At 40.7% G+C, this 22329-nt stretch overlaps 1 protein-coding gene across 1 annotated transcript in view; it reads left to right on the top strand.

Moving 5' to 3' along the window:
• The window catches only part of LOC122551047 (deuterosome assembly protein 1-like), a 149804-nt gene that overhangs the window by 72367 nt on the left and 55108 nt on the right, over positions 1-22329 (top strand). The window contains exons 8-10 of the mRNA XM_087988543.1: positions 16946-17092; positions 18019-18133; positions 18929-19126. Of these exons, the coding sequence (XP_087844669.1) occupies positions 16946-17092; positions 18019-18133; positions 18929-19126 (460 nt within the window). The remainder of the gene's footprint in view (positions 1-16945; positions 17093-18018; positions 18134-18928; positions 19127-22329) is intronic.

Raw genomic sequence — 22329 nt, 5'->3', positions numbered from 1 at the left:
TTTAATAAAGATGTTATATTGAAAGTTTTCCAATCCTCTGGGAGTATTCTAGAATTAAACGGGAGGATTATTACCAGTGTGTTTACTATCTATGTACTTTTTCCCTCCCCATCATTCCACTCCAACTTTAGCCCCTTCATTATTTAGAATGTTTGGAATGCTTTTCAAATCCTCCACCAGTAAGAACACTGCCAGTTCTTTTCAAATGTCTCACTTTCACCTTTAATATTCTTGTCCTGTCACATCCCAAATGACTATCAGCCACATCATCTTCTGGATTTAGATCAATCTACAGCTCTCCAGAACTGTGAGGCCTTTCACAACAAAAAGAGGGTCTTGAAATGCAGACATTCTACTTAAATAAGCAAAAAGACCTAACAATTTGCACAAAGCAGGGACCCAAAAGCAACAAATTAAATAAAGCATCAGTTAATGTAGCTTCAATTGTATTGGTTAAGTGAGAAACATTGCCAAGACATAGGAAAACTTACTGATTACCTTATTGTCAAGTAATTTATAGCCACTTGAAAAAGCAGATTTGTGTTTAACGTCATCTGTGAAGGGTGGTGCCTTTGCCAATGTAGCACATCTTCCATTCTACACAAAAGTATTGGCCTTGACGAATATGACCAGAAGACATAGGAGCAGAAATTAGGCCATTCAGCCCATTGAGTCTGCTCCACCATTCAACCATGATTGATAAGTTTCTCAATCCCGTTCTCCCGCTTTCTTGATCCCCTTGATACTCAAGAACCTATCTATCTAAGTCTTAAATATACTCAATGACCTGGCCTCCATAGCATTCTGTGGCAATGAATTCCATAGGTTCTGGCTGAACAAGTTTCTCCTTATCTCTGTTCTAAAAAGGTCTTCCCTTTACTTTAGGTCTTATTCCAAGGTCTTCCTCGGTGCCCTCAGGTCTAAGTCTCTCCTATCAATGGAAACATCTTCCCAACATCTCCTCTGTCTGGGATATTCAGTATTCTGTATGTTTCAATTAGATCCCTCCTCATCCTTCTAAACTCTGAGTAAAGACCCAGAGTCCTCAAATGTTCCTCATATGTTAAGCTTTTCATTCCTGGGACCATTTTTGTGAACTTCTGAACATGCTTCAGAGCCAGTACATCGTTCCTGAGATACAGGGTCCAAAATCTGTGCACAATACTCCAAATGTGGTCTGACCAGAGCCTTATTGAGACTCAGAAGTACACCCCTGCTTTTATGTTCAAGTCCTCTCAAAGTAAATGCCATCATTGTATTTGCCTTCCTAACTACTGACTCAATCTGCACGTTTACCTTGACAGAATTCTGGACTAGAACACCCAAGCCTCTTTGTACTTCAGACTTCTGAATTTTCTCCCCATTTAAAAAAATTGTCTATGTCTCTATTCTTCCTACTGAAGTGCACAACCTTGCACCTTCCCGTATTGCACTCCATCCGCCACTTCTCTGCCCACTCCTCTTCTAATCTGTCCAAATCCTTCTGCAGCCTCCTCAATGCTACCCGTCCCTCCACCTATCTTTGTATCATCTGCAAACTTAGCCAGAATGCCCTCAGTTCCTTCATCTAGATATTAACACATAAAGTGAAGAGTTGTAGTCCCAACACTGAGCCTTGTGGAACTCCACTTGTCACTTGCTGCCACGCTGAGGTAAACCCTTTTGTTCCCACTTTCTGCTTTTTACCAGACAGCCAAGCTTCTACCCTTGCTAGCACCTTGTCTCTAACAACAGCACTACGCTAATCTTGGCTGTGATGTCATGAGCCCTGATCTTATTCAGTGGCCTCCTGCCAGCCCCCTTGTCAAAGGCTTACTGACGTCCATGTAGATAACATCTTTTGGCTCACCTTGGTCTAATCTGGTCGTTACTTCCTCAAAGAATTCTAGCAGATTTTTCAGGCATGAAACTATACTGACTTTGTCCTATTTTACCTCACACTTCCAAGTATTCAGCAATCTCATCTTTCACAATGGATTCCTGGAACGTTGGTGGGTTTGTGGGCTACCATGATGCCAAGGGGTCTGAGTAGTCTGGCAGTCATTTCCAAGATGTCTTTGATGTAGGTGAGAGTGGCTATGGTTTCTGGGCATGTTTTGTCTGCTTGTTTGGGTTTATTGCTGAGAAATCTGTGGATTATGTTCATTGGGTACCCATTCTTTTTGAATACATTGTATAGAATTCACCTACTCAGGCCCTTTGGCAGTATGGTAGCCCACATACCCACCAACACACTAAAACAGCAGCTAATGAACTTGAAAGACCCTATACAGACAACAAGCACAACTAATGTCATTTACAAAATACCGTGCAAGGACTATAACAAACACTACATTGGACAAACGAGCAGAAAACTAGCCACCAGGATACATGAACATCAACTAGCCACAAAAAGACATTACCCACTCTCACTAGTATCATTACTTAGAGATGAGAAAGGACACCACTTCGACTGGGACAACACATCCATTCTAGGACAAGCCAAACAGAGACACACATGAGAATTCCTAGAAACATGGCATTCCAATCGAAACTCTATCAACAAACACATTGACTTGGACCATCCCTTGAGAAAAAGAACAGAAAATGACATCACCAACCCAAAGAAACCTATACATATAAATAGAAAGCAGGAATCATCAGCAATGCTTCATCTGGATGCTCACTGAAAATGTTACCTAGTATGGTGATGAAACGTCTGAAAATGAACCTTTCAGCTCAGTGAGCAAACCTACATCCATTGTAAAAGAATGCTAAAGGAGGAGTAAGGTCAATTATGGACCAATAAAAGGGTTTACACATGGAGGCAGTGGGCTTGGTTGTGGTTATCCACTTTCATAAGAAAAGTAGAGGTGCAAGAGTATTTTTAAAATGGAAATTACAGAGTATGGATGTGTAAAGGGACTTGGATGTTCTTGTCAGTAACTTATTGAAAGTTAACATGCAGATGCATCCAGCTATTAGGAAGGTTAGTGGGATGTTGGCCTTTATCACTAGAGGATTTGACTAGAAGAGGACTGTGATCAAGATTCACAGACTCCTGTTGTCATATTTTTGGTCCTGGGGACTAATGGATGGGACGATGGAGTGCTGCTGTGTCTGCTTCTGTAGAATACTCTGACAGTATTGGACTTTCATAGCAACTGCCAACCAGTCCATGGAGGCAGATAGACAGTTGTTAGATTTGCTATACTGCCACAGCTTCTGGACAATGAGTGTCATTGTGTTCCATATGCCTGTTGCCTGCTGCTGCTTCTCCCTGTGCGTGTGGATGAAGACCCAGATTGCTGACCCTATGGGGTCATCTCCTGTCTTGGCTGAGCAGGTGCCTGGTCTCTGGCAATCATCTGAGTGCTGGAGTGTTTCTTCCTTAGCCAGCTGTGGAACTTTTAGAGCGAGGTGCTTTTTGATTATGAACCCACACTTTCAATACCCATGATCCCCACAAAGGTGTCTGTAAGTAGGATGATGGGGCTGTGCAGGAGGCAGCCTTGCCACTGCTTCCTCAGAGGACAAAGGTACCCTCATCCTCAGTGGCCCAAAAGGGTAGTCCTTCCACAGCCAGCAACTTCTCTGTGGACATCATCATTATGGGGTTTCCAGCATCTGCCAAATGAGAGAGCGGAAGTGATGTGGCCAGTGGGATGCAATGACTGAGAGTGACAGCAGGGTTAATGTGAGTGTGGCAGTGGCATGCAGCGTGGTACCTACTCATTTAGAGAGACCTGGCAGTTTCTGCATGTCTATAGGAGTGCTCCTAGTCTTGTCCTGTAGGTTTTAGGTTTCTTTCCTTTTAAAGGGAAGGATATGGATGCCGATCACACCTTCCACCTGTTTTAGGTTGTCTTGGCTTGTAATGAGAAAAAGGGAGGTAATAAGTGAGATTGGAACAGGAGTAGGCAACTCTGCTCCTCAAGCTTTATCTGTCATTGATTGAGATCATGACTGATCTGAGGCCTAACTCCATATGCCTGCCTTTGGCTCACATCCCTTTGTTTAACAAAGTTATTTGTGTCAAAAGGTGTGGTGCTGGAAAAGCACAGCAGGTCAGGCAGCATCCGAGGAGCAGGACAATCGACATTACGGGCATAAACCTTTCATCAGGAATGATTTACCTCATGTAAAATTAACATCTGATCTAACATCCACTGCCATAGAGACATAGAATCATACAGCATGGAAACAGACCCTTTGGTCCATCCAGTCCATGCCAAACATAATCCCAAACTAAACTCATGCCAACTGCCAATTCCTGGCTCTTATCCCTCCAAACCTTTCCTATTAATGTATTTATCCAAATGGGTTTTAAACATTGTAATTGTACCCACATCCACCACTTCCTCAGGAAGTTCATTCCACATGTGAACCACCCTATGTGTAAAAAAAATTACCTCTCATGTTGTTTTAAAATCGTTTTCCTGTGGAAGAGAGTTTCGAACCTCTACCATCCTTTGTACGTACAAGTGCATCCTAACATCTCTCCTAGACTGTTTATCTGGCCCTAGTTCTCAGACTATGCCCCAGTTCTAAATGACCAATAGATAGATGGTGAGGTTTTCTAAAAGACTGAGGTTGCAACCTGGAGGACATACAGGATTAATGGTGTAGGAGTTTTTGGGAGGAGGTGCTGGGAGAGAGAACAGATGAGGGGATATGTTGCAGGTAACAGTGAAAATGATGGATCCTGAACCTTGGAAGTGTGTACAATGGCATTGACTGAGGTGACAGAAATAGAATGTGGCACTTGACCTGCATTGTGGGCAAGGCCATTGATCCTTTGGCATTGCTGGCCATCCCTTCATACCCTGGAGATGGGATCTGATGAGGCTGGCAGGAACTGATTGCACAGCCTCCTCTGCCAGTCTTCTGGGAAGAGGCCTCCTCTCCTTTGCACTTTTCCCATCCACCTGGATCTCCAAGTTTCTGTCAGAGAAACACAGTGACATCTTAACCTTTTCTGCTATGCTCTAGTTCTATCTATTAATGAGCAGGGCAGCTTGGGAATGCCAAACTTATCTGGGTGTACAGTGGTATTTTAAAGATAGCAGATCCTTGAGATATTGGGGCCGTTGTGAGGATATCTGCTAAGTAGTGAATTATTTCAGGAATGATGCTTGGTAAGATGGAGTGGAAGTTGTATGTGAGAGATGTCATAGGGCCTGCTAAATAATTAATGAGGTGAGTTTGGTCAGACAGGGCAAGAAAGCTTGCTAGGTCTCTGAAAGAAAAGTCATCCAAACACTACTTGCAACTCCAATTTAGCCAAAAAAGGTCAATTTCAGCCCTGTGTTTCTATCTTCTCAAATGTTGCCTAAGCTCTGAGTACTTCCACCATTGGACGGCATGGTGGCTCAGTGGTTAGCACTGTTGCCTCACAACACCAGGGTCCCAGATTTGATTCCAGCCTTGGGCAACTGTCTGTGTGGACTTTGCACATTCTCCGTGTGTCTGTGTGGGTTTCCTCCGGGTGCTCCGGTTTCCCCCCACAATCCAAAGATGTGGAGGTTAGGTGAATTGACCGTGCTAAATTGCCCATAGTGTTATGTGTATTAGTTAGAGAGAAATGGGTCTGGGTGGGTTACTCTTTGGAGGGTCGGTGTGGACTGGTTGGGCCGAAGGGCCTGTTTCCACACTGTAGGGAATCTAATCTAATTTTCCTCTTGTTTGTTGACACTATTTGCAGTTTGAGATAATTCTTGTCACAATGTAGTAGAGTTAAAATCTCAAGCTTGTATGAACCTCAGTTAATTAAAACCCCAGATATTAAATGATTAAATTATTTTGGATGAACATTGCTGACTATTATCAGATGACTGCATCTTTTAGTGGTGTCTTTGAGTTGACTAAACATGAATCTAAAATTTGACAACTTTTGGTTTTTAGTAGCAACAATTATTTAGAAAAAATGTAACCTCTGATCTATCTGAATAAATAAAAATTCTCCCAATTGTAAAACAATTTTAAATGTGCAGCTAATTGAATCCACTTGTACTCACTGGCAAGTAAGTTAGAACAAGGAAGCATCATCTTTCAATAGGAAGATATTAGTTGCTGAAGCACAAATTGGATTTGTGTATCAGAACCACAAGGAGATCCTCATGCTGCTGGAATTACTCAAAGTTGAAACTTTTTAATTCCCTTGTTATACAAATTGAGTCATAATTTACAGGAAATCTGTTTTGATGCTCTTGATAAGAACGTAGTTAATCACATTTTAGCTGAAAGGCAGAATATTGTGTGGTGAAGGTTTGTTATTTATTATTACTATTTAGACCCTTGAGTTTTAAAGTGAAACAACTATGTGTAGCTCTAAGTTTGATTTGTATTTCTGTCTTGTGTAAAGTTAAAAAAAGAAGAGGCATAGGTGTAGATTAATTCTGGGTTTGTTTGGTGGTTGAGTTCTGTTTTTCATGTGCATCTTAATGATGTGCTTAAACCTTTCAGGTAAACAATGTAGTGCATTAAGTAAAATAAGAAGGAGAAAAAGTCTGCTCTTTTCTAAAGACTGGAATCCATTAGGTCTATTCCTAGTACGCTGCCATAATTATTTTTACACACACAAATATAAGCATTAATCACACAATCTGCAAATTTTATTTCAATCTGTTGGCTGAGGGTGGCTGACCAAGTCCTGCCGCCCACATCCTATATTTTCAAGTTTTTTATTTGTTAATGGAAAGTAAGAAGCATCCAGGTGAAGAAGCAGTATGTGGGATTCATTTTCTTCTGTTTAAAAGTATATTGCCAGCCTCTTGCGAATAGTGACTGACAATCACAACAAACAAATAGCAAACAAAAATGTAGTGTATCAAGCCAGGTTTTGTTCTGGTATTTGACTTGCCAGTATTACCATCTACTGGGATCTTAATTGAAAAATAAAAGTAAGAAACTTGATTGCATTAAAGGAGTTTCTCTTGCAAATCTAGAATTTTTAGTTACATTTCATTTAGTGTCATTATGAATTTGCATTTGAACATTGGGATTTGAATTATATTTTTAATAAATGAAAATACATATTTTTTTCTCGAATGACCAATCAGTTTTCATATTCCTTTTCTAAATTATGGTACTCTGAAAACTACTTAGGTTTGCAAAATTTGCCACAATATATTTTTAAAATAAGAATGGAATTGCTTGAAAGAGTGTGTCTTCTTGAGTTAGTCATACAACATGGAAACAGATCTTTCAGTCCAACTTGTCCATGCCAATCAGATTTCCCAAACTAAACTAGTCCCACTTGCCTCATTCCCAGGTATCTCAGTCAGTTTTCTGTCTAATCACCTACACTCGGTTTGGGTGGTTGCCCATTATTCAGAGTACATCATTGCTGATTTGTAGTAGGGATTCTCTGAATCCCACTCTCATTCAATTGTGGTGGCACATATACTCTTAAAGAACCATGCAATCCTTGACTTTTTGAATTTAAACTGGCAGTTCCAGTCAATTTTGGCTTCTTGTACATTCATTATAGCTCAAAATTGTTCCATTAAATCTTTTCTTAGTATGCTGCCATCATTATATTTACACACACAAATATAGGCATTAATCACATAACCTGTCATTTTTATTTCACTTTGTTGGCTGAGGGTGGCTGACCAAGTTCTGCCACCCACACCTTGTATTTTCAAGGTTTTATTTGATAATGATTTAATCCAGATCAGCGATAGAGAGATGCTCCGGTATCTATTAAGATATTCACTGCTGCAACCACCCCCCCAACAGCAGATTTATATACATCCTCTTATCCCTTCCCTTTGTTGGAGGGCTGCTTCTTATCCATGATTAGTTTCTGCAATCATTCTGCTGTAAGTTGTATGATGTTTCCTCACTGCTAATGCCTTTGGCAACTGGCTGGCGATTTCCCTGATTCTGTCTGGCCACTATCCATGCCTGCCTCCCCTGGGGGACCAGCAGTCCTTTCTTTGTTGTGTCCTGGTTTTCCAAAGTTCCCACACTTAATGGCCTTATTGGGGCAATTATTGGCAAAATGTTCCTCATTTTTGTTGTAACCCACCGGCTCCCTGTTGGAGTGTGTTCTTTGTAACAATTGCTGTCAGGTTTGCACACTTTCCTTGGTTGTTTTGATTGCTTTCAACTTCCATAGCCCAATTAAGTATTTCCTTAAGGTCATTTCAAACTAGCAGACCCAGCTCAATTATTATTTTAAATTGTGGTCCGAAGCTGTCTTTAAATTGCTGGAGGAAGATTCCTCATCACGTCCCATTATTTTTGTATGCTTCTCAATTTCATTCTGCATACTCTTCTACTGATTTCCCTTTCTTCTCAGTGATTAAAGTCACTTTTCTCCAATTTGGAGAGGATCTGCCCAGGGTGTGACTCACCTCCTGTATAAACTGTTTTCATTTTCTGCACAGTTGTAAAGTGAGCCTAACCTGTAATCCATGTGCAGTTCTTGAAAGGTGCCACTAGATTTTCCCACACTGCCCCCAGACTTTGGCTTTTGTGAGAGTTTGTAGGTCATCAAGAGTCAACTTATGACCATTGGCGATCTCTTCTAATTTTTCCCAAAAGTCCAAATTTTTCTCATTTCTCTTAAGTTTGGGGAGGATCTCGAACAACATCTGCTATTCTCCTTCGATATATGTTTCCATCACCTGTCTGTTCAGAACTGTACAGAATGTTGTCTTGAGGGGAGCCATGGAGAATGGGGATGGTCAGTCCCCTAACCTTTCCCTGTCATCACTGTGGTGCTCTTGCACAGTCTCAGTATCAAGATCCTAGTCCTCAGGGCCATTACTGCTGTAGCTAGGTCATGTTGACTTAAATGGAGCTGAGAGCTGGGATGGAAACATAACTCTCTTTGTGTCTTGTGGTCCCTGTGCAGCTACTTTTGCTTCTTGGTGATCCCTGTCTAACCTTTGTTTATATGGGCTATGAGAATGGTCAGGCTTTTTTCTTTCTTCTAACCGAGCCACCAGGCTTTCTGTTCTTACTCACAGCCCTCACTATTCCATCCATTTCTTTCCATATCCTTAATTAAGGCTAATTTTTCTCAAACACAGTCTGCAGTCTGGACTCCAGCGGGTCTTTTTCCCAGTCCTTTTCTACCATTCTCCCAGACTCCTTCCTGACTGTGGCTGAGGAAATCCAATGCTTTGATTTAGTGTTATTTATTTGTTCAAGGATTTCCAACTTCTTAATGATCTTTTTCTTATGCTTTTGTGTCGAAGGAACAAATCCTCGCTCTTTTTTTCCTCATGCTTTTGCAACTGTAATTCCGTTGTCTCCTGCTCACTCCAGTTAAAGAGTTGACATTGTGCTCTGTCGTACAGACGTGCTCCCACATTGAGTTCCATGCTAACTAAAGGGTGGTAAATAAACGTACTCAGCCAAATCGTGGCTCAAGGTATGCGGACATCAAGCAGAGCTCTCTGCTCATAGTACCAATCTGTAGGAGTGAAACCCCGAAAGGGGACAAAGATTCAGAAGCAGGCAGGATTCAGGCACGTGGCGGTCCATTTTTATTCAACCAATCACCAGTTTATGCAAGGAAAAGGGCAAAGATTCCCCTTATCACCCTCACCTTAACCTCCTTCCACCTATCGCATTTCCAACGCCCCTCCCCCAAGTCCCTCCTCCCTACCTTTTATCTTGGCCTGCTTGGCACACTTTCCTCATTCCTGAAGAAGGGCTTATGCCCGAAACGTCGATTCTCTTGCTCCTTGGATGCTGCCTGACCTGCTGCGCTTTTCCAGCAACACATTTTCAGCTCTGATCTCCAGCATCTGCAGTCCTCACTTTCTCCTAAAAGATTCCCCTGAACCTGACCTCAATGTGAGAATGCAGTTGTTCCCTTAATCTTTGGCTGAGATCGGAAGAGAGATAAATGACACCTGATTTTTAGTGAGATACAACATTTTTATACATTTTGTGTTTCAATAATCACATACAACGTGGTCACTGCGTCCTTCCCCTTATTCTATACATCAAAACTTGTGAAATACCGATTCAGTGATGGGCACTCCTGTGGACAGCCCCAGGGTCCTATGATCTCATGACGTTTAACAGACATTGTAGTATCCAGGCCTTGGGATCTTTCTATGCATCCAATTAATTTACATTTCAAAGTTACTGGTCATATTCCTTTGGACATGTTTCAGACTTGCTTGTCTCTAAGAAATGTTTGAATTTTGTTGCTCATTATATTCCATGTGTTATCGCTATCAAATTCTGTTACTCATATTTCCCCACTGTCCCAATTATATACATATATAAAGACAATTGGTTCTAACTAACTGCTATAAGATTTGTAATTTTGATTCCTATTATAAATTTAGCTACATGTACAGCTACTTCTACTGTTAGTACTCTTTAGCTAATGAAATGCAAGCAATTTGTTTCTTACAGGCATCCCTTTAATGATAAAGAAAAAGTTTCATAATTTTCACATCCAAGTTTAAATATTTTTGCCTAATTTTTATTATTTTGGTTATATATGTATATGTATAATTATGTTGAAATCTCTGTGATTATCTGAAGAAGCTTTAACTAGAACCTATTTTTTAACAATGTAAATAGTTTCAAAGAACTAGTTAATTACTGCAAGATAACTTTAACTTTAGCTGTTATCTTCACAGCTGCATGATGAGTTAGGCTATACCATTTGGCTGTCTCCTGGAATGAGATGTAAATCCCTTGTTCTAACTGGCCAAATGGGACAGCATCCTTTCTTAGTGAGGCTGGAATCAATCACTTGTCATAATTTAATGAACTTGTTTGACCCTTCAAATTTTTACAAACCACAATCTCATTAATTCACCTGTGTTTGTCTTTACAAAAGTTTTATCATCTTCAGTGTTTGTTAGAAATTTTCAGACTGTCTGCCCTTGAGCATCCTTTTATTGAACTGTCTCTTCTGTTGGTGCAGGGCCTCCCGTTCACTTTGGAGTAGCCTCTGTTCGAAGGGACCATTGTGTTTCACTTAAATATTGGAACTAGCGTTTGATTCTGTTTTAATCATTTATCTGCTATTTTCTGTCTAAGTGCTGGAGCAGGCTTTTTAAATCTGTTTATCCCCTTGTTGACCATTTTGTGTCTTTCAAATATGGACACCCTTAACACTCTCATTTGGCCCATATCCCTCTAAACCTTTCCCATTCATCTACTAACCAAATGCCTTTTAAATGTTGTAATTGTACCTGCGTTCTAAATATATACCACCCTCTGTGTGAAAAAAATTGCCCCTCAGGTGCCTTTTTAAATCCTTCTCCTTTCACCTTAAACTTATGCCCTGTAGTTTTGAAATCCTCTGTCCTAGGGAACAGACCTTTTGCTATTCACCTTATCTGTGCCCCTCATAATTTTATAAACCTCTACAAGGTCACTCCTCAATCTGCTACACTCCAGGGAAAAATGTCCCAGCCTCTCCTTATAACTCAAACCCTCCAGTCCCAGTAACATCCTTCTATATCTTTTCTGCATCCTTTCCAATTGAATAATATCCGCCCTACAACAGAATTGTACACAGTACTCCAAAGGTGGCCTACTCAACATTCCATACTGCCTACATTTTTTTTCCCTCGCCTGAAGGTGTCAAGGGCTGGCTGAGTTCATAGTATCAAGCCGTATAGAAGAGACCCTACAGGCCATCGCATGTATACTGCTGAAAATACACTACTATCAACACCAGTACCAGTCTCCCACACTAGGCCCATAATCTTGAATGTTCTAACACTTCATCTCGTCCAAGCACATTTTAAAGGTTGTGAGCTTTCCTGCCTCAACTACCCTCCCAGGCAACACCTTCCAGATTTCCCACCACCTTCTGGGTGAAAACGTTTTTCCTCAAATCCTCTCTGAGCATCCTGCCTTTCACTTTAAAATAATGTCCCCCCTTGTTATTGATCCTTTGATTAAGAAGAACAATTTCTTTCTATTCACTCTGTCCATGCCTTTCATAATCGTGATTCAGAGATGCCGGTGTTGGATTGGGGTGATGAAGGAGCGTCGCTCCGAAAGCTAGTGTGTTTCCAATTAAACCTGTTGGACTATAACCTGGTGTTGTGTGATTTTTAATTTCATAATCGTATAACAGTCTATCAGGTTCCCCTTCCGCCTTTCTCTGCTTCAAAGAAAACAATCAATTTATCCAGCCTCTCTTCACAGTTAAACAACTCCAACACATCCTGGTGAATCTCTTCTCCAGCTCCTCCAGTGAAATCACTAGAGTGTGGTGACCAGAACTGCATACAAACTCGAGTTGTGGCCTACCATTACCTGCCTGCTCTTATTATCTATTCCACCACTGATAAAGACAAGAGTACCACAAAACTCCTAAGCTAGTTTATTAACCTGTCCAGTACCTTCAGGGGTATCTGTGGACTAGCTTCCCAAGATCCCCTTGTTCCTCCTGAGCTTTCTGGTGTCCCACCATTCATTGAGTATTCCCTTGTCTTGTTCCTTCTTCTAAAGTGCATCACCTCGTTTTTGTGAGGGATAAATTTCATCTGTTGCTGATCTGCCCCTCTGATTAATCCGTTCATATCCTTCTGTAACCAAACATCATCTTCCTTATTGACAACCACTCAGTCAATCTTTGTGTCATCTGCAAACTTACTTATCATCCCTCCAACATAGATGTAGGTTTGCTCGCTGAGCTGGAAGGTTCATTTTCAGACATTTCGTCACCATACTAGGTAACATCTTCGGTGAGGCTCACTAAAGATGTTACCTAGTATGGTGATGAAATGTCTGAAAATGAACCTTCCATCTCAGTGAGCAAAACTACATCCAGACCCTCAACCTGAGCTACATATCTTCTCAAAACTCACTAATCCCTCCAACATTCTCATCTACATCATTTATGAATATCACAAACAGCCTTCTATCACCACCCACTGTCTCTTGGCACTAGCCAATTTTGAATTCAACTTGCCAAGTTACCTTGGCTCTCAGGACCTTTTACCACCTTCGTCAGTTTCCCAAGTGGGACATTGTCAAAGACCTTTCTGAAATCCATAAACAACACCAACTGCCCTATCTCCATCCAAATACTTGGTTACCATCTCAAACAATTCTACCAGACTTGTCAGGCATGACCTCCATCTGTTAAAGGAGAAAGTGAGGTCTGCAGACGCTGGAGATCAAAGCTGAAACTTTATTGCTGGAACAGCACAGCAGGTCAGGCAGCATCTAGGGAACAGAATGTTCCCTAGATGCTGCCTGACCTGCTGTGCTGTTCCAGCAATAAAGTTTCAGCTCCATCTGTTAAAGCCATGTTGACTATCCCCGATTAAACCTTGCCTCTCACAATAGAGATTAATTTTTTCCTTCACTATTTTCTCCAATATTTTCCCTACCAGTGACGTTAGACTCACTTGTTTGTAGTTCATTGGTCTATCTCTATCACTCTTCTTGGAAAGTGAAATTACATTAGCTGTCCTCTGGCACCTTCCATGTGGCCAGAAATGATATTACATCAAGGATACTGTGGTTTATTTCTTTTCTCTCCTACAGAACCCTGGGAGTTATACACTCTTAAGTCCACCCAAACTTCTAATACTTTTTTTCTGCTTATGCTTTCTTGCTTGAGCACTGCCCATCTTCTCAAATTCTGCACTTGTATCTGACTTCTCCTGAGTACAGACAGATGGGAAGTATTCATTTAACACTCTGCAGCTTCACACACAGTTCAATCTCATTGGTACCTTTCTCCTTCTCTCCTCATCCATGATCGTGAATATCCTGTTTTTAGCACATTCAGAATCCATTCGGCCCATCACACCTCTGCTGCTGTTTTGCAAGATTAATCCAATCAATAGGATTCGCAGTCCAATCAATATCCAGTCCAATCCAATCAATACCCCAGCTTGTTGGCAGAATCATAACAATGTATACCTGCTGTACCAATTCACTAGGTCAATGGAAAAGATATCCAATTGGCTAGTTCACAGGTATACTCACTCGAGTGGATAAGTTGAAAATTAAATACTTTTGAGAATAGAGAGGTTTTGTATACGTTTGAAATAGCCTCGAGACATGATGAAGATGTGGTCTTTCACATAACGCATAAAACTGAACCCTCTTCCACCTTCGCAGCCGGAAAATTCTGTGCCACTATTCCAAAGAAAAATGGGGAGTCTTACTGATGACTTGGTCAATCTTTATTCCTTCATCATGAGAAACAGGTTATCTGGCCATTTTCTTGCTGCAGTTTGTGGGATTTTGCTGTATTCAAATTGTTTCTCAAATTCATTCACCAAGACACTGTTTGTGAGACAGGAGGTTATGCTAAAACTGTATAAATCATTGGTATGGCCACAGCCGGAGTGCTATGTACAGATCTAGATTTCACATTATAGGAAGGATGTTATTGCTCTGGAGAGAGTGAAGAGATTTACCAGGATGTTTGGGGAGGTGATGACCTAGTGTTATTTTTGTTAGGCTATTAATCCAAATTTCCATATTAAATCTTTCTCCTCTCACATTAAAAATATGCCCTCTATCTTTGAACTCGCCTATCCAATGAAAAAGACCCTTGCTATTCACCTTATCCATACCACTCATGAATTAATAAACCTCTCCAAAGTCACCCCTCAACTTCCTATGCTCCAATGAAAAAAGTCCACACTAGTGACATGAAGACATTAATATACCACCCCTCATTTGGCTTTTGCTTCCACATACAATTAAAATTTAGCTTCAAGCTTAAAGAAAAGTAATGCAATACTCTTTTCAACCATTCAAGAAAGTAACTATTTACTTTAAATCTAGGCAACATCACTTCAATGATGTTAATGGAAGGAAAATCAAGCTAGTTATCAACACATTAGAGGGGCATCATGACATTCTGCAACAATCAATATAGTAAATGAAAAAGTCAAAGACCATCTGGGGTGACCATTGGGTATGTGCCAGTCAAAAACAACCACTTAATTGTTCTCGTCTCATTTCCCAGCACTTAACCCACAGTGCATTTTCAAAAGCTGCTAAAATGTTATGAGGGTTTCTGCCTCTACCACCCTTATCGGCAGTGAGTTTGGGATACCCACCGCTGGACCTGGGAGCAACTTTTTCTCTCAGAGCATGGTTCATATGTGGAATAAACTGCCGGAGGAAGTGGTAGATGCAGGTACAGGCATCAAATCATCATAAAATCCCTACAGTGTGGAAACAAGTGAATGAGTTTTTTGAGGAAGTAACAAAGAGGATTGATGAGGGCAGAGCGGTAGATGTGATCTACATGGACTTCAGTAAGGCATTTGACAAAGTTCCCAATGGGAGACTGATTAGCAAGGTTAGATCTCATGGAATATAGGGAGAACTAGCCATTTGGATACAGAACTGGCTAAAGGTAGAAGACAGAGGGTGGTTGTGGAGGGTTAATTTTCAGACTGGAGGCCTGTGACCAGTGGAGTGCCACAAGGATATCGGGACTGGGTCCTCTACTTTTTGGCATTTACATAAATGATTTGGATGCGAGCATAAGAGGTATAGTTAATAAGTTTGCAGGTGAAACCAACATTGGAGGTGTAGTGGACAGCGAAGCAGGTTACCTCAGATTACAACAAGATCTTGACCAGATGGGCCAATGGGCTGAGAAGTGGCAGATAGAGGTTAATTCAGATAAATGCGAGGGCTGCATTTTGAGAAAGCAAATCTTAGCAGGACTTATACACTTAATGGTAAGGTCCTGGGGAGTGTTGCTGAACAAAGAGACCTTGGAGTGCAGGTTCATAGTTCCTTAAAAGTGGAGTCGCAGGTAGATAGGATAGTGAAGAAGGCGTTTGCTATGTTTATTGGTCAGAGTATTGAGTACAGGAGTTGTGAGGTCATGTTGCAGCTGTACAGGACATTGGAATATTGCGTGCAATTCTGATCTCCTTCCTATCGGAAAGATGTTGTGAAACTTGAAAGCGTTCAGAAAAGATTTACAAGGATGTTGCCAGGGTTGGAGGATTTGAGCTATGGGGAGAGGCTGAACAGGCTAGGGCTGTTTTCCTGGAATGTTGGACACTGAGGGGTGACCTTATAGAGGTTTACAGAATAATGAGGGGCATGGATAGGGTAAATAGGCAAAGTCTTTTCCCTGGGGTCGGTGAGTCCAGAACCAGAGGGCATAGGGTTTAGGGTGAGAGGAGAAAGATATAAAAGAGAACCTACAGGGCAACGTTTTCACACAGAGGGTGGTACGTGTATGGAATGAGCTGCCAGAGGAAGTGGTGGAGGCTGGTACAATTGCAATATTTAAGAGGCATTTGGATGGGTATATGAATAGGAAGGGTTTGGAGGGATATGGGCTGGGTGCTGGCAGGTGGGACTAGATTGGGTTGGGATAGTGCTCAGCATGGACGGGTTGGATGAATGATCTGTTTCCATGCTGTACATCTCTATGACTCTAAGTCCGCACTGACTCTCCAAAGAGTATCCCGCCCAGACCCATTCCCCTACTTTTCCCCTTGACTAATGCACCTAATCTACACATCCCTGAACATCGTGGGCAATTTAGCATGGCCAATTCACCTAACCTGCATTTCTTTGGACTGTGGGAGAAACCCTGAGCATCCAGAGGAAACCCACGCAGATATGGAGAGAATGTGCAAACTCCACACAGACACTCGTCCAAGGCTGGATTCAAACCCGGGTCCCTGGTGCTGTGAGGCAGCAGTGCTAACCACTGGGCCACCTTTCAACAGACATTTGGACAAGTACGAGAATAAGAAAGTTTAGAGGGATTTGGGCCAAATGTAGGCAAATGGGACTAGTTTAGTTTGGGAAAACTGGTCGGCATGGATGAGTTTGACAGAAGTGTCCATTTCTGTACTGTAGGATTCTGACTCCTTTATTGATATTTTAAATTATAACAATGACTGCACTTTTAATTATTGTTGTAAAGCACATTAGTACATTCTGAGGTTATGCGAGGCACTTTGTAAAGGCAAGACATTTTCTTTTATAATTTGCAGATTTTTAATTTTTTTCTCAGCAGGTTAATGGAAAAAAAATCACTAAATTTGATGACCGATGAGCTAACTTATTTTAAAATGGAATCTGAAAGCTCATTGAAACATCTTCAGGCCAGCAGTAAGACTGAAACAATGCTACAGTCAGACATCCTGAGGTTAAATGCAGAGTAAGTAAAAAGCTGACTGAAATAGTTCTAAATAAAATGGACTACTGAATCAAGCCAACCTTCCTATCTTGTGTATTTGTAGCACAGTAAAATTAAAACCTTCAAAGACCATTAAAATTGATTCTAATGGTTCCAATCTAGACCCATTGAATTTTTAAAAAACTGACCCTGAGCTTCCACTGCCTGCCACTTCAACACACCACCATATTCCCTGACCAACATTTCTGTCACAGACCTGCTGCCGTATTCCATTAAGCTTCAGTGGAAGCTCCAAGAACAACATCTATATTTCCATTTGGGGATCCTATGGCATCTCTGGCTCAAAGTATACTTCAACTACTTTAGAGTCTGATTCCATCCTTCCATGCTTTTTACCCAACCACACCAACTCCTGTTATGTTATTGATTGCTTTTAGCATAGTCACCCATTCTCACGTACTCCTCAGTCCATTATTACATTACATGGGTTGCATTTGGTACAGCAGGCTTGATGGGCCAAATGGCAAATCTATGAATTTCCATACTAGAAATTTTATGAAAAATAGTGTTGTGCACTAAAACCAGAGCATGTTTTTCATTTTGCCTATTGCCATATATATCTTGTTCCCATCTCTCAGGTAAGAATCAGAAACAGTAAAACTTCAGTTTTCATTAAGTTGTTTTTTGTTAAGTGTTGTAATGTTCAGTTCAGATCTATTATTTTATTGTTGTAAACTCAAAACATTGCTGGTGTTTATGTAGAATTTGTTCTTCTCTCTGAATGTCGATAAAATTGATCCATTTAAGGTAGTTATTTAAGTTGCAATGTCACAAGCACATGAACCAGGAAGATTTGTTCCTTCCCAAATAAATTAATTTTAGCCATCATTTTAAGTATTTATGTGAAGCTGCACCTGGAGATGAAGCTGTGAATTGTTTTTCCTTAGGCTTGATTTATCTCGTACATATTGCATGCAGCAGAATGATGAACTCACCAGAAAAGAGGAGGAGTTACAGAGATTGCAGAACGAGCATGTGGAAGGGAACAAGGAAGTCAATAAAGTATGTCAGTACCATAGGTTCTAAAGTAGCACAAATTTAGAACATTATTAGATGTTATATTATTCAGTCTGAACACTTAGCTGTGAAAAGTTACAATTTTGTACTACGTTCCTCATAGCACATAGCTCATCATTGCCAGTTTTCTTTAGTTCAGTCGAGCATGGCTCTTTAAGACAAAAATAGGAATTCCAAAGTAACCTCCTGTAGTTAATTTTTTCACTATAATACTATGAAACAGCGATAACATTCTTCAAGGTTTGCTCAAAATACATCAGTTTTAAGGGAAAAATGCTATTTTGCACGTTCATTAGCCTATCATGCAATGTTATTGATTAATTGTTATGCTACATCTCTTCAACTCTTAAAGTCTCAAATCATAACATATTTATTTTGTTAAAATGAACATTGGGTAGGCATAGAGTAATAAAGGACTGAAAATGACTAACATGTCCATCCTTCCTGCTTTATTTGGTGTAGTCTCACTTTGGCACGCCACAGAATCACAAAGCTATTGACTGCCATGACATTTTTTACTTCATTGGACAGAAAAAATCTTTATTCCTCTTCTAACATTTTTGTTTAAAATCCCTAACTGAGTAAAAACAATGTTTTAAAGGGCCTTCTATTTACAAATTCTTAGTCCAGTAAGTGTATTATCTCCGTTATCATTATATTCTATCTGAGAAGCAATGAAATATAGCTACTTGAATTCTTTGGCTCTAACTTAAAAGATATAACCATGTCACTTGATCACAAAAATATTTCAAATATTTATTTTGTTATATTCTCTTGCAGTTGAGGGACTGTCTGAGTCAGAAGGAGCAGTCGCATTGCTCTGAGATGCTGGGAATTAGAGCCGAGGTCTCTAACCTGACTACAGAACTTAATAAAAAAGAAATCACCATAGCAACTGTCACGGAGAAAGCTGCTTATCTGGAAAAGCAACTCAAAACTGAGCTGGAGAAAAGAGAACAAATATTGGTGGAATATCGGGTGTGTGAATTTATATAGAACAAATATATAAGTGGATCAGTTAACTAACCTTAAAAATTAATTCTTTAATTATAATATGAGGGTTAGGGAACATCTTTGAGTTTTAGTTTAGTTTAGTGAGTTCAATACATTTTTCTATGACTAAGTTAGCTGTTGAAACAGGTTGTGCAAGAAGAATGGTGGATTTTATACCTGCTATAAAATATGTCTTCACAGTTAAAAAAACAAGCAGGTTCTAGCATGGAAAGAGGCCATTCAGCCATAACGGTTGTAACATTCTCTGGAAGAAAAACTCTGCTTGTCCCACACCTCCATCTATTCCCTGTAGTCTTGCAAACTTACACACTAACAAACTTATTTACTAATCTCACATTTTGCATGTTTGAGGCTGTGAATTTGCATAAACAGTATTGGTCACTGGTTTTATTATTTATTTATTCCTTTTTTTCCTTTTTTCTCTGTGCTGTGAGAAAAGATAGAAATAATTTGCAGTTGATAATAAAAAAAGAGGAAGATATAAAATCCCTCTGGCTGTTTGTTTTTTATATCAAGTGCACAGAGTTGTACAGCACAGAAACAGACCCTTTGGTTCAACTCGTCCACGCCGACCAGATATCCTAAACTAATCAAGTCCCATTTGCCAGCATTTGGTTCGTATCCCTCTAAACCCTTCCTAATCTAGACCCATCCAGATGCCTTTTAAATGTTGTAATTGCACCAGCCTCCACCACTTCATCTGGCAGCTCATTCCATACACGGACCATCCTTTGAGTGAGAAAAGTTGCCCCTTAGGTCCTTTTTTAAATCATTCCCCTCTCACCTTAAACCTATGCCGCCTAGTTTTCAACTCCCCCACCCTGGGCAAAAGACCTCAGTTATTCACCCTATCCATATCCCTCATGATTTTATAAACCTGTATAAGGTCATCCCTCCAACCGTCCAGGGAAAATAGGCCCCAGCCTACTCAGTCTCTTCCTGTAGCTCAAACTCTCCAACATACATAGAACATACATAAAACAGTATAGCACAGTATAGGCCTTTTGGCCCATGATCTTATGCTGAGCATTTATCTTAATCTAAGATCAACCTAACCTACACAACCCTCCATTTACTGCCGTCCATGTGCTTGTCCAGAGGTCGCTTAAATATCCCTAATGTCTCTGACTCTATTACCACCGCTGGCAGTGCATTCCATGCACTCATCACTCTCTGTGTAAAGAACCTACCTTTGACATCTCCTGTATATCTTCCTCCAATCACCTTAAAATTATGACTCCTCATGTCAGCCGTTTCAGCCCTGGGGAAAAATCCCTGGCTATCTACTCTATCTATACCTTGTACTATCAAGTCACCACTCTTCCTTCTTCTTCTCCAGTGTGAAAAGCCTAGCTCAAACCACTTATCTTCTTAAGACAAGCCCTCCAATCCAGGCAGCATCCTGGTAAATTTCCTCTGTACCCTCTTTAAAGCATCTACATCCATCCTGAACTATTCTAAGTGTGGTCTCACCAGGGTTTTATAGAGCTCTTAAATTCAATCCCCCTGTTATTGAAAGCCAAAACACCATATGTCTTCTTAATAACCCTATCAACTTGGGTGGCAACTTAGAGGGATCTGTGTACATGGACACCAAGATCCCATTGTTCCTCCACACTGCCAAGAATCCTTTCTTTAACAGTGTATTCAGCATTCAAATTCGACCTTCCAAAATGAATCACTTCGCATTTATTCAGGTTGAACTCCACCTGTCACTTCTCAGCCAAGCTCTGCATCCTGTCTATGTCATGGTGTAGCTTGCAACAGCCCTCGACACTATCTACAATACCACCAACCTTTGTGTCATCATCAAACTTACTAACCCACCCTTCCACTTCTTCATCCAAGTCATTTATAAAAAACTATAAAAAGCAGAGGCCCAAGAACAGATCCCTGCGGGACACCACTGGTTACCGACTTCCAAGGCAGAATACTTTCCATCCACTACCACTTGCTATCTTTTTTCGTCCAGCCAATTCTGTATCCAGACAGTCAAATTTCTCTGTATCCATACCGCCTAACTTTCTGAATGAGCCTACCATGGGAATCTTCTGAAATGCCTTATTGATATCCATTTACACCACATCTACTGCTCAACCTTCATCAACTTGTCTCGTCATGTCCTCAAAGAATTCAATAAGACTTATGAGGCATGACTTGCCCCTCACAAAGCCATGCTGACTTTCTTTAATCAAACTATGTTTTTAGAAATAGTCATAAATCCTACCTCTTAATCCTTTCCAGTACCTTGCTTACCACAGACGGAAGACTGACTGGTCTGTAATTCCCAGATATTTCCCTATTCCCTTTCTTGAACAAAGGAACAACATTCACCTGCCTCCAATCATCCAGTATGACTCCTGTGAAGAGTGAGGATGCAAAGATCATCGCCAGAAGCGTAGCAATCTCATTCCTCGCTTCCTGTAATAACCTTGGATAAATCTAGTTAGGCCCTGGGGACTAATCTATCTTGATGCTTCCCAGAATTTCCAGCACATCCACATCAATCTGTTCAAGCCTATTAACCTGGTCTACTATGTTCTCACTTTCAACTCTAGTGAATACTGAAGCAAAAAAATCCATTTAGGGCCTCCCCTACATCTTCAGACTCCAGGCATTAGTTCCTTCCACAATTGATGATCAATTCTACCCTCTCTCTGATCATTCTCTTATTCCTCACACATGTGTAGAATGCCTTTGGGCTTTCCCCAATCCTTCCCGCCGAGGGTTTTCATGCCCCTTCCTAGCTCTCCTCAGTTCATTTTTGAGTTCTTTCCTAACTACCCTGTAATCATCTAAAGCTGTGCTGGATCCTTGCTTCCTCAGCCTTACGTAAGCTTCCTTCTTCCTTTTGACAAGAGGCTCCTCTGCTCTTGTCATCCAAGACTCCTTCATCTTAGCATTCCTTGCCTGTCTCAGTGAAATAAAGTTATCCAACACTAGCAACAAGTGCTCCTTAAACAGCCTCTACATTTCTTTTGTGCCTTTCCCAGAGAACAATTGTTCCCAATTTATACTCCACAGATCCTTTCTAATAGCAGTATAATTTCTCCTTCCCCAATTTAATACCTTCCCAAACCGTCTGTACCTATCCCTCTCCATGGCTATGGTAAAGGTGAGGCAGCTAAGTCACTGTCACTGAATGCTCTCCCACAGAGAGATCTGAC

Source organism: Chiloscyllium plagiosum, unplaced genomic scaffold (genome assembly GCF_037043375.1).
Source record: "Chiloscyllium plagiosum isolate Xiang-an unplaced genomic scaffold, Cpla_swu_hap1 HiC_scaffold_6, whole genome shotgun sequence".
Classification (NCBI taxonomy): domain Eukaryota; kingdom Metazoa; phylum Chordata; class Chondrichthyes; order Orectolobiformes; family Hemiscylliidae; genus Chiloscyllium; species Chiloscyllium plagiosum.
This window is presented reverse-complemented; position numbering and strand designations above follow the sequence as displayed.